General features: G+C 41.9%; 1 protein-coding gene across 14 annotated transcripts in view; it reads left to right on the plus strand.

Moving 5' to 3' along the window:
* The window catches only part of CRB2 (crumbs cell polarity complex component 2), a 74,785-nt gene that overhangs the window by 38,726 nt on the left and 23,542 nt on the right, over window positions 1-12,517 (plus strand). For 13 of the 14 annotated variants that reach the window (XM_030001044.2, XM_030001039.2, XM_030001040.2 and 10 more), the window contains 5 exons: window positions 5,974-6,675; window positions 8,979-9,174; window positions 9,719-9,858; window positions 10,337-10,519; window positions 11,482-11,595. In XM_030001044.2, coding sequence (XP_029856904.1) covers window positions 5,974-6,675; window positions 8,979-9,174; window positions 9,719-9,858; window positions 10,337-10,519; window positions 11,482-11,595 — 1,335 coding nt within the window. The remainder of the gene's footprint in view (window positions 1-5,973; window positions 6,676-8,978; window positions 9,175-9,718; window positions 9,859-10,336; window positions 10,520-11,481; window positions 11,596-12,517) is intronic. The other variant, XM_030001049.2, reaches the window with a different exon arrangement.

Below are 12,517 nucleotides of genomic sequence, written 5' to 3' on the forward strand. Positions count from 1 at the left end.
AGTTTTCAGAGCCTAGAACTTGAGGAAATATATTTCATATTGTCGGTGGGAATCCAGAAATTAAATACACCCTTTTCTTTAATTGTCTTTCCTTTTGCTAGGCAGTTGTAGTATTTATATTACATGCTGAAATAAAGCACCTCCATGTTATAGAGACTGGAAAAATCTAAATTCCTAATTCTGTAATACCTCCAATGTAAAGTATTAAAGGCTTTGAATAATTTCATCTTATGGGACACTTGTGAACTACCTGTAACTATTTTTTAAGTTGGGCAAACTGATACACAAAGTGGAACTGGCTTCCCCAACCTCACATTAAGTTTTTGCTAGGCCAGGAAATAATACTGTGGCATCCTGACTCTTCTGGCAGTTGTGTCTGTGATTGTGAGCATTTTGCTGGGAGATTGTACACAGGAGATAGTGAAAAGATGAAAATGTATTCTGAGTGCAGTGCACATGCATGAACAGGTATTCAGAGATGGGTATTTTCAGTAAGTACCGCTGACTCTGCTTATATTTTTTTTGTGTTTGTAGAGATTATATTGTTCCATTTGAATAACACAATAATTATAATTTTAAGAAAAAAACCCAATCGATTGTTAAAATTGTCCTTCAGTATGAAAGAAACAAGGTAATCTCTGGGCTGATAACCCTGATGCATGCCACTTCCCTGTTGGAATTTTAAGTGATCATTAAGAGCACCTCTAAGGTAGTTATCAGTGAAGCCAGTGTGAGGAGTTAGAAATTTCAGGTACCATGTGCATGGAAAGGTTGACAATTAAGGGGACCTTGGGAATCAACAACTTAAGCCGCTAAAATTAAAGTGAGAGAGAGAGAGATTCATGAAGATGTTCCACTGTGCATCTTCCATGAGGTCAGGTGTATCCCAGCCTGAAGGCATCCATCCTGTATCATGGTTTCCCAAGACTTTTCAAAAACAAACTTGTGAAAAGCAAAACAAAAACTAGAAGCCAGTGAGTAATGCTAAAACAGCATGTCACAAGTGGTGAAGTAATAAAATGACTGAAGCTCTTTGTCCTGTGTATTGTCTTAGCAACTCATAATTGGTCTATAATAAAACCTTCTGCTAACATTATGTCAGGACGGAGAGGGGTGGCTGTGAAAGAAGTTACTTCAATGCAACTTATGTTGTGGGGGAGATTACCACTGAGATATCAGAACATGTGTGAGATAATGGAGAAAAAAGTTGAGGGGTTTTGTTTGTTTTTTAAAGAGAAGGACAGAAACCTCGCTACAGCTCTTTGAGAGCCTCCTCCTCCCGCACCGTCTTTATCAGTTCCCACAACTCTTTCTGCCAGTGCAGTGCAACAGCATCTTGTCCTGGTTAGCTGAAGTAAGAAATTCCTCAGGACTCTCTGGGAGAGAGAGAGTGAACTACTACCAGGGGTATCTCAGATTGCCCAGCATCTCATTAATTTCTGATTTCTCTTTTTATTGGCTAGAAAACCCACTGTTGCAACTGCCCTTTGACAAAATAATTTAGTAAAGGTATAAAGTATAAACTTATTAAAGCCAGTTATTAAAAGAAAGCCTGGTAATGTAGCTTGTTTGCCTTAAAGTGATAAAAAAGGTCACAAACCTCATCTTTTAGGGAAAATCCTTGTCAGCTACCTTTAAAGTGTAAAACCAGACCTGTCCTGACAGAGCTCAATGAATGCTTTATATGCAACTCTGTTAGCCTTTGAAGTTCCTCCTAATCCACCCCTAAATGCCTGGAACATATTTCTTCAAAGAAACTGTAGGCTTCTCCAGTTTCATTTCAGAGTAGGGTTGTAGGATTGTATGACTGTAATGTATTTTTTAATGGCTTTTTCATTTATAGACATTACTGATTCATATTCTTCTTGTGAAACGTAAAGGAAAATCCCAAATGTCATTGTTAATCCAGCATCAACTACTTCTGTGGAAAACTATAAACTCTTGTCTTTCAATGACGACTTTGACCTGATTTTCACCATTTTCATGAAACAGCATAGTCTGAATTAAATGTTTTCATGGTTGGTATATTGTGCAGCAGGAAAATATAGTTTACTTATTTTGTTTATTAGCATTTGGTGCATATTTGTACACTATTCACATTCATATAATAATCTATTCCAAAATTGAGAGGAATTATTGTATGCCCTAGGACTGATGGATGAAAATAACAAAACTAGAGCTAAAAATGTATGTGTTCTTTCTCAAGCTAGGTGGTAGTCTAAGTCTTTGATACCCATTTAGTACACTGAATTCTTGCAGGCTCTGTGTTTAACTTCCTGGCGATGTCACGAGTGTTGTACTCACTTCTCACTGCTGAAATCCCCCTTTCTGACATCACTCTGTAACAAATTCTGTTTTGAATTAGTGTCTCATCTGTGGAATTATTTAGCCAGAAGTTTAGCACTACCACTGAATGAACATTAGGGCTATACTTATATTTGCACAGGGGCATGTTTTGTCCTTGGGAAATATTGCAGTATTAGTATAGGCACGCTAAATACAGGGGAGTATACGATATAATCTTGGAGTTAGTGTTGTTAACACACCTGTAACCTCTACTGAGTAGGGCAAACACTGGGTAATTTTCTGCAAGCTGCAGTTCACAGAATAATTTGAAGTTAGTTAGATGTTGTTTCATTTCTTGTGATTTACGCTGCAGTCTTCTCAGCCTGCTCCATGCATGCCTTATGAGCAATGCTGTGTTACTTCAGGATGTTTGTTCTAAAAAAGGAACATTTTCCTCCAAAATGAGGTTCTGCTGAAGTCATCACTTTTAGACGTAACTAGGGTTAACATTTGGTCATAGAAAGTAGCTAAAACTAATACAGTAACAATGCAGGAATTCAGCTTTTCTCTATGCAGTCCTGTACATAACTAGTCATTCACCACATTATGAGTACACGTAACTAGTTAACCACTGCTATTGTTCATGATCATAGTGAGTTTAGAGGAGATTGGAGTTCTCCCTATTACTCTATTGCTGTTTTTTGGTAAGCCAAAAGGGCCTCCTGGCTATTTAGTGAAGCTCTGTGTTTGCTTGACTTGGTATCTGTCTGTAGTTCAGCCCTGTTGAGTCTGCAAGTTTGTGTGTGAAAACGGGCGATATATTTGTCACCAAATCTTTTTGTAATGGACAGGCATAATGACTAATACAGATAATTGAGCATTGCAGTCATGAAGGTACAAAAAGGTATGTCTGTTGTGAAAGAACTTTGGAAAAGATGGGAAATAGCAAAGGGATTTGACGTTTATCTTTATTTGCAAGAGGCATTTAGACTGTCTATTTATAATGGAAGCAGAAAACTATGCATGTAGCCTTTGAAATTACTTCAGCCTGTCTACAGTAGCAGTGCTTGGTGATTCTGTTGAAATGTGAATTTCTTTGCAGATGGAGCCTGCTGCAAGTCGGAAAAGTCATTCTGAACATGCAGTGGACTTGGTCTCTTTTTTACCATAGACTGTGTTCTGGCCTGTGGAAAGTGCAGGCTGGGACTGGTTACTCATTAAGCGTACAAAGGCTCATATCTCCTGCCTAGTAAAGCTCTTTTGCAAATAGTTTCCTGGGCTCCCACTCTTAATTGCTACAGAGATTCCAGGCAGATTCCGTCATCCTTGTTTTCTGCCTGACTGGGAATCTGAGAATAAAAGGGTTGATGGCAGAATAATGAGATTGCTGGACAGTGCAATGCTCAGCAACTCTCCCCAGCATCACATGAGAGAGGAAGGGAGGGGTGGGCTGTAGAGATGATGCTGGGAAGAGAAAGGGCTGTCTAAATCCCTGAGCACCCTCCCTTCCCCATCAAGACTGCCTCTTAAAAGAAGACTTAGAAACACTACAGTCTTTTCGTGGGAGGAATTTGGGGGAGGTCAGAGCAGGGGCAGGCTTTTGTAAACCAAAGTCTCCTATAAATCCCTTTCAGGCCCTGAAGTCGGATGCCTCCACCTTCAGGTACAAAGAGACTGAGAAGCTGATAGGGCAATGAGTTGATAGAAAACCACTGACACAGATTAACTGCTGGGTGTGTAGAAGGTGCACCAAAGCAAGGCAAACATGACCAAAAATGGGCTGGGATAATGATGGCACGAATGAGAGAATGTGTACGGTCAGGTGAGAAGTGATGCTCTGTTGTGTGATCCTGGCAAATCCTTAGCATGGAGCATGGCACGTTAAAACAACGCTTCTCAACTAGCAGTAATGCAGCGAGGGCCGAGGGTGGGGAGCTGTGGGTAGTGTCAGAGTAACTTCCCACTCTCCACCTGCAGTTTTGTGGAGTTTCCCAGGGACTGATTTCTGTCACAAGCTGGCCCACAGTTATGTGCAGAAGGCAGCAAAAAGGGCAAAGAGCCGCTTACACAATGGCATCTAAAAACAAGGTTAAATGCTAGTGATTGCTTGACTTCCAATGGTAGGCAAAGTCAGGATTGTCTCACCAGAAGCAGTAGCTATTTCTCAGATACCATTTGCAATTTCATGAGCTTTCTCTCTGCTTTGTGGCCATAGACATTTTCAAAACATCTGCTATATAGTTGTTTGCAGAGTTACTTCCAAGTTTGGATGTTTCATAACACTTACGCAGGAATCAGTCTGGGGTATCTCTACCCCACAGCTTTTCTCCTATGTATCCTGGAATGGAGCAGAACAAAAAACTCTCGCATCAGAAAGCCACAGTGGGATGAGGGGCTAATGACTGCTGCCTTTGTGAAGGGAGAAGTTCTCTGTTTGCATTGCCTTTGTCCCTTTATACCTTTTTTTTTTTTTTTTTCCCTTTGGAAAGTATAGTTGAGTCATTGAGTCCAGGGCATATATCCTAATTCTAATATCAAGGTAACTGTCTCCTGTCCCCTGGGCTGTTCTGCCCTTTGACCAGATTGTTTCACAAAGTGAATTTGAAATTTCTTTTGGAAAAGAAATGAGGATTCCTCCTATTCTTCTGTTCTGCTCCTTTGACAAATATCTAAATTGAGCACTTTTTTGTTTTTTATATCCTGTATAATCTAATTTATATCCATTAAATTTGCAGTCCCATGGGCACGTCCCATCACATTTCTGGATGGTGGAATTGCTTAATGGGGCAAGAGCCTTTTAAACACTGCCATTTTGGGGACAACAAGGCATTGTGCCTGGGTGTGAATAAATTGATCACATCCAAATGCTCCCAGATTTAGGGCAATCTGGTCTCAACATTAGTTGCTGGTATTTAGATATTACACTGGTGTTTTGGCTCTACAGATACTAAGAGTTTGGATCTAAAAATGTCACCAGTATAGTGAATCTCATCAGTCTCTGCTCTTCTTTGCTGTTCTCATAACACCTAAAAATTTCCTGCTCTGTGAATTTACATTTCTAACCTGGGGGCGAGGGTGCCTTGCCAGTGGTTATCAAACTTTGAGTTGCTCGATGTAATCAGACTGTGTGAAATGTGCCAGTTTGGAGTTTGGGTTGGATTGTTTATGGCAGCATCTTCAAACCGGTAGTGAATTATCTGAGAAAAAAATTGTATCCTCAGAAGGAGGAGCTGGGACATAAAAAGCCACAGCCAATATCTTAAAACATACTGTCTGCCTCTGGATTTCCAAGCACAAGTCCTGTGCTTCTGTCGGTGAAAGGGGTCATTGAATATTACACAAAGTTCATCTTGTGAATGGATTTAAGGTGATAATGTTTCACTGCTCTCAACGTGACTCAGGGATGAATAAGCACAAGTAAAATAGTTGGTTTGTGAGCGCCTCCTAAAACTAGTCACCCGACTTAGCAAGAAATTCCTGATTGCCATCATATGAAGGCATATTGCGTTGTCTTCTTTATAGTAAATGTTTGGTTCTCCAGTGTCCTTCTCAGCTAACAGCTAGAACAGCCCCTTGCAGTGTGGAATTGAGGTGGGCAACCTCTGAGTTGTATGTGGTGATTGGCAGAAGAACTTTCTTCTTTAGGGCTATGAATACTGACTAACAAAAAGTCTCTTTTCTCAACAGGAACTTCATACTCTGAAAATGATAGCAGCTGTTCCTCATCCCCATGTGAAAATGGTGGCAGCTGTAAGGATTTGGAAGGGGGTTACCAGTGCACCTGCCCTGTGGAGCCTGTAGCCTATATGGGTATAAACTGTGAACTCCTCTATGACGCATGCATTAAACATGAGTGTCCTGCCCGTAGGATTTGCAACAGGACTGCAGGACTCCTGGAATATGAATGCATCTGTATGCCTGGCTTTACAGGTATTGATTGTAACATTAATATTAATGAGTGTGAGAGCAACCCTTGTAAAGATCCTCATTTTGAATGTGTAGATAGTGTAAATGGATACACCTGTGAATGCCAAACAGAACTGAATGGAGAAGGCTGCCAAACAGAAAGCTCTGTGTGCTCTAGCCACCCCTGCCTAAATAATGGGACATGTGTCGAGGGTCCTGGGGAGTATACCTGCATCTGCCAGCCTGGCTTCACCGGGGCCAACTGCAGAGACAACACTGATGAGTGCGCCTCCAACCCCTGCCAGAACGGAGCCATCTGCCGAGACAGGGTGAATGAGTATAGCTGTTTCTGTGTGCCTGGGTTCCAAGGATACAACTGTGAAATAGACATCAACGAGTGTGCGTCCCGGCCCTGTAAAAACAATGGCACCTGCCTGAATGAGATGGATCACTATTTGTGCAAGTGCGTCCCCGGCTACACAGGTACCTTTCATGCTCACGTACTAGCCGGGTGGTTGGGTTATGTCTCACTGTTCATGTAGTTCCACAGTTTGCCTGCTGTTGATGTGTCTTGTCGTGTTAGTAGCTGTTCTGAGAAGCTGTTGTTTTACAGCTATGAGACTAAATCTCTGTTGCAGGACTGATATTTCTGGAGTGTTTGGTACTGTGTGTCAATAATGGTGTAGGGCTTCTTGTTGAGGCTTTGATTCCCATGGATGGTGTGAATATTGAGAGACATGGATCTAAGAGTGGAATTGGGTGGACTGTCTGAGACTTGAGTACTAGATACAAAATAGATGTGATTAGCTCTCAGTATGAAATTAAGGGAGATATACAAGAAAAGAGATTTATTATCAGGAAATAAGTATACTTAGGCAGAGATAAGGTATACCTGGAAATACTATCTGGCTTGTAGTTCTTTGTCCTGTTCTGCAGGATTTCTGAGGGAAGTAGTCTTTTTGGAATAAAGTGGCTTTTAGTTGGAGATATCTTCTCCAATTCTTTCATGCCTGGTGAGTGTCTTTTGGCATGTGACTTAAGTATCTCTTTTTTTGTGCATCTGTGCTAATGATGACTCAGAGAGTAATCTACACCTGTGAGTTATTTGTGAGGGAGGCAGTGGGGGTTTCTCCTTTCTCCAGCCCTGCTTATCAGAGTGGAATGCAATTGTACTGCGCCCACGTCTGCCTGGTACCACCTAGCACATGAACTTTCTCAGCGTTCCTTGTTGTCACAGACTGAAGTGTTTAAAGAGTTAGTTTGCTGCGAAGGAATGCTGCTGATTACCGGTGGAATGAGGAGAAGTTACAACATCAGGAATGCAGTCCTTGATGCTGACTCACTCTCTGATAAAAAAGAACAGAGATGAAGGAGAAGAACCCCAGAATTTCTGTGTAGGCCTTAAGATTACCACTGATTTTGAGTATCAAGCATAATTGTCTTTGCAAATCAGTTTCTCTTTTATCTTTATGCTGAATCCTCAATTCAGGATTGTGGGATTCCCCTGCCAAGGAAGTGATAAAATGACACAGGCAGCTGGAGGATCTTGTTGTGCTCCAGGTTATTCTGATGTCAAATATGAGGTTTTCCCTTATGATCTAGTGCTTCTTCCAGAGGATCTAGCACCATTGGCTAGCAAGGCCAGGTTGTTTCCTGGTGCTTGCAGCTGGAATTTGGGTGAAGGAGGTTTTGCGTGGGTATTGAGGGGTTTGAACTAGCAGATTAGGGGGCCCACATTCCATCAGGATTAGGATGGTCATGTCCACTATGTGGTGAGCCTTTGCCAAGAAAGGGAGATTAGATGGATTGGCAGGTGCCACTATAATGACTAAAGTTTGGAGGTGATGCCAGGCCATGGACAACTCAAAGATGTGGAATATAGTATGATAAGATAGTTGCATAGAAGTCACGCAGGAGGCCTTATTCTGTCAGGGAAAGTTGAGACTTTGGACCAAAAATGCGTGACTTGCTGTTATTCTTGACTAGTAGTATTGGAGCTAACACCTAACTTTTAATAGCATTTCATAATAAAATGACTTACTAATACCTAGTATCACTGTAATTAGCATTTTGCACTGCTTTAATGCTTTTTTCCTAGGTATCTCAAAGCAAGTTACAAATATTATTTAAACAAATGGAACAATGTTTTGGAGAAGCAGGTAGAAATCACTTTTCCCATACCCAAAATGCAGCTGCCTCTGATGTAGAACACTGGATCTGATTAATAGCAACGCAACACAAGTGAAGAGTACCATGTCTAACTAAAACTGTAAGAGCTATATCATGTATAAAAGTTTAAATAACACTGACTAGCAACGTGATTCTTCTCTTCCCATCCCTGTCCTCCCTGCCCTCAAAGGATCCCAAACCAAAACAGCTATCATTAGATTTTTAAGAACTGTGTGTAAGATCAAGATTTTATGGCTTACTCAGAAAATGGATGTTATTTGTGAAGTGCTGACTGATTGGCTGCTTCAGCAAACCTGAATGAAAGAGACTAAAGCTTTGCAAATACTGGAAACTATTTCTAATTTTGATAGAAGACTAAAATCCAAAAGTTTAGACAAAATAATTTTGTTTGAAAAAAAAATTAAAGGTCCTAATTTGTAAGAATCACATGCTGTTCACAAGCTCCCAATATTCTTATGGCAAAATTAGAACAGATCACTATGCTAGCCAGTTTGGGTTGATAACATGGCTTTTGTGATTCCAGCTCAGAAGTCCAGGCAGCACAGATACACTTTTCTGGATTTATAACACAGATATTTCTCTGTTTTGCAACAAAGGTATGAACTGTGATGCTGAAATAGATGAATGTGATTCAGACCCTTGCCAGAATGGGGCCTTGTGCAATGATCATGTTGGGTTCTACACCTGCACCTGTGCACCAGGTTACCAAGGAATCCACTGTGAGGTGGACATTAATGAATGTGTGAGCCAGCCATGCCAGCACAATGGGACATGTCATGACCTCATTAACAGGTGAGAAATCAGTGTTGTTTGGTCAATTAGATACCAGGACTGATCTAAAGGTCTACTTAGTGTAACCTGTGAAAATTAGACTGGAAATCTGTGGGGGGAGTTGGATTTAGTTTAAGTGTACATCCCGGTGGTCCCAGTGGCAGTAACTGAGAGTGATTCGTGGCAATAAGTGAGACGACCCCTCCCAGTAGAAGTCCTAGGATGCATAAAGGAAGGTAGGAAAAGATTCCCGTTATTGCTTCCAGCTGACATATCAGATACAAAGGGAAGTGATTTGCGGAGCATGAACAGCAAACGCAACTGCTGAGAACAGACCTGTATGTCTGAATTTACCTTTTTGCAGGTAAGGTGTGAACTCAGAGGCTGCTGAGGGTTGTCTCCTATGTCATTAGTGTGCCCTGTTTGTGCAGATGGCACTGTCTTTTTCCTCTGCCCCACAAGTGGGTATGAGGACTGACAGCTTAGCTCCATTTGCTCTTTCCTTATACTGGGCTTTGCAGTCAAATTAAAAGCTTATGCATTGCTCTGTTTTGCTGCCCCACAGCTACCGTTGTGACTGCAGTGGCACAGGCTTTGAGGGGGACCACTGTGAGTTGGATATCTTGGAGTGTGCCTCTGAACCCTGTCTGAACAGTGCCACATGCGTGGAGGGAATCAAAAACTACAGCTGTGCCTGCTGGCCAGGTAGGTTAGAAATCTATTTTGCTATGCTGGCATGTAGGCACACTGCAATGGAGAGCACGTGCTAAATTGCTGTGTTGAAGAAGGAAAGAATTAATGATCATACAGCATGGTCCAGTGTGATTGTTTTCATTGTCTGAAACAGTGAGGCTGCCACTGCTGCCCATTATAGGCCATCCGAAGATCCAATTGACATCATTGCTGGGAAATGCGTCCCGATTCTCAACCATAAAATTGTCTTTCTCTTTTCTGCCTTTTTGCATCATGTGGTTTTTTTATCATGAGGTAATGCTTTCCTGCAAATCGATTAATTGGCTCCTGTGTTTGACATAGTGGAGAAAGTGGAGGACGCTGGGGACTCCCTACTAGATGAGCTGCAGTGTCTTCTGGGTCTTATTCTCACTTTCAGGGCAGCCACAATATTTGGGAGACTAGTTCTAGTGAAGTTGTACATGGTGTTGACACTGATGTCTCCTGGCAGGTTACACAGGGCAGCACTGTGAAGAGGATGTGGATGAGTGTGCGACAGAACCCTGTCACAACAGAGGTGTATGCTTTGAGCGATCCAACCAAGCCTATTATGGAACACGACCTGACTTCCCCAGTAATTTCAGCTATAGCCAAGCAGCTGGTTTCCTCTGTTGGTGCCAGCCAGGCTTTGCAGGTAAGCTATGTGGTAAATGTTCATGCTGTCTGCACCTCATAGATGGTGCATGGTTTGAGTAGATAGGAATGGAGCAATGTTATCTGTGCAACAAAAATCACCTAACGACTGGTACTTCAGAGGAGGCTGGTACTTCAGAGGGGGTGGCAGCCTGATGCATCAGAAACATGTTTCTGTTCACATACTGTATGAATATATTGCAGACAGCTGTCTGAATGTCATTCTCTGTCCAGCAAGCGTGTCTCAAGGCTGAGGCAACAGCCTAGGCACTTTCCAAGTGCTTTGATGAATGCCCTCTGGCTATGCAGATGCCAAGGTGGTTTCTCTTTGTCAGTCTCTCATTCATATGGCAGAGTTCATCCCTACAGGATATCTGTGAAACTCCTCATCAAAGGAAACTAATTCCCTGGAGTCTCAGATAACTATTCTAGGTGTTTCCTTGATGAGATTACTCTCTTGACAGCAACTGTATAATCAGAGTGGGTGGGAGAAGAGGGGGTTCTTGGTATTTTGCTCTTGGAGCTAGAAGCTCTGCGGATGTTCAGCTGAAATACCACTCTTCCCCTGGTTTATAGATATGTATAAAAGGCTGGATTTAACAGCTGGGGAAATTCCCTGGTAGGAGGGGCTAAACAGTAATACTTTTTTTTCTGAGAGAAAAATGAGTGTTTGGCCCACTATTGCACAGATGGGAATGGTTCAGAAGTTGTGATCCTGCCACTGCTGCCTTTCATGACACTGGAAAATCATTTGACCTTTCCGTATTTCGTTTTCCCTAATTGTTTTGGTGATAGTATCTATTTGTCAGAGTGTCTGGAGAGACATGCTATAGTTCAAGAAATTCTTTTGCATTTTTAGATAACAGAAGTGCAAAAAATTATGAATGCAATTGTCATTCAGATTCTTAACTTCGCTTATGCACGTGTGCACTTAAGGTGGCTGTTTGTGTTTTCACTTTAAAGGGGAGACCTGCTTTACTAACATTGATGAGTGCGAGTCCCAGCCGTGTCAGAATGGAGGGCTCTGCGTGGACCTTATTAATGGCTTCCTTTGTCATTGCCTACCAGGTTATTCAGGTAATGTTGGTGAAGGGGGGTGGCTGGAATTGGGTCCTTCTGCTTAACTAATGCTGAGCTGCTGCATTACTGCCTGGCTGCAGGACTGGATTCCAGCACTGGGTAGCCCAGGCTGCTGAGCAGGACTGTGGGGAGTGCGGTAGTGGGATGTCTGCAGTTCAGGACTCAAATGCCATGGGAAAGCTATGTGATTTTGGTCAAGGAAGTTCATAGGCTATGAACTGAATTTTGAGACCTAAGACCAACTATGTAGAAGAGTCTAAGATCAGAATATCTAGGGGATCTGTATCCTGGAGTGAAAGTTCACTGGGAGAACTGTGGGGTTTCTTTTATACACATACTATGAAGGTGAACAAAACCAGCCTTCAAATAAAAAAAGGGGTGCTTAACATTCTACTTGTCACAGGCTACTAACTATAGCAGATTGGATCACCAGCACATAAAACATCTGTAAAACATCTCCATTCCCTAACACCCCTGGTTGATAAGAGCCAGCAATTTTGGTTGAAGGCAGTAATCTGCTATGTTAGGAGGTCAAAAGGTCTTTGTGATGTGAGCAAATGAAACCTTCTCTGTTTACAAGGGAATGGGGAGTTTGGATTCTTACACAAATGCCCTGCCTGACCCTAATGGGTCTCAGTTTTCTAGCTGAGAAACTAGGGGATGGTGAATATTGCACATCAACTCTGTTGGGAAGGTACACTGCTAACTGATACTAAACCTCATCGTAGTTTAAAATATTCGTTCTCAGTCTTCTGCATCTTTAAATTCCATGTGTACTCTCTGTTTTGAGCAATTTAACACCAAAAAGTAGTTTATAGGAAAGGTGGTCCCCAGCACAATCTTGTAATTATGTATTTTTGAGGTGGATGTAACCTTTCCACAGTGTTACTAGGCTGCCATCTCGTGGGAAAAAGAAAAA

The sequence above is a fragment of the Aquila chrysaetos genome, chromosome 24 (assembly GCF_900496995.4).
Source record: "Aquila chrysaetos chrysaetos chromosome 24, bAquChr1.4, whole genome shotgun sequence".
NCBI classification, from domain to species: domain Eukaryota; kingdom Metazoa; phylum Chordata; class Aves; order Accipitriformes; family Accipitridae; genus Aquila; species Aquila chrysaetos.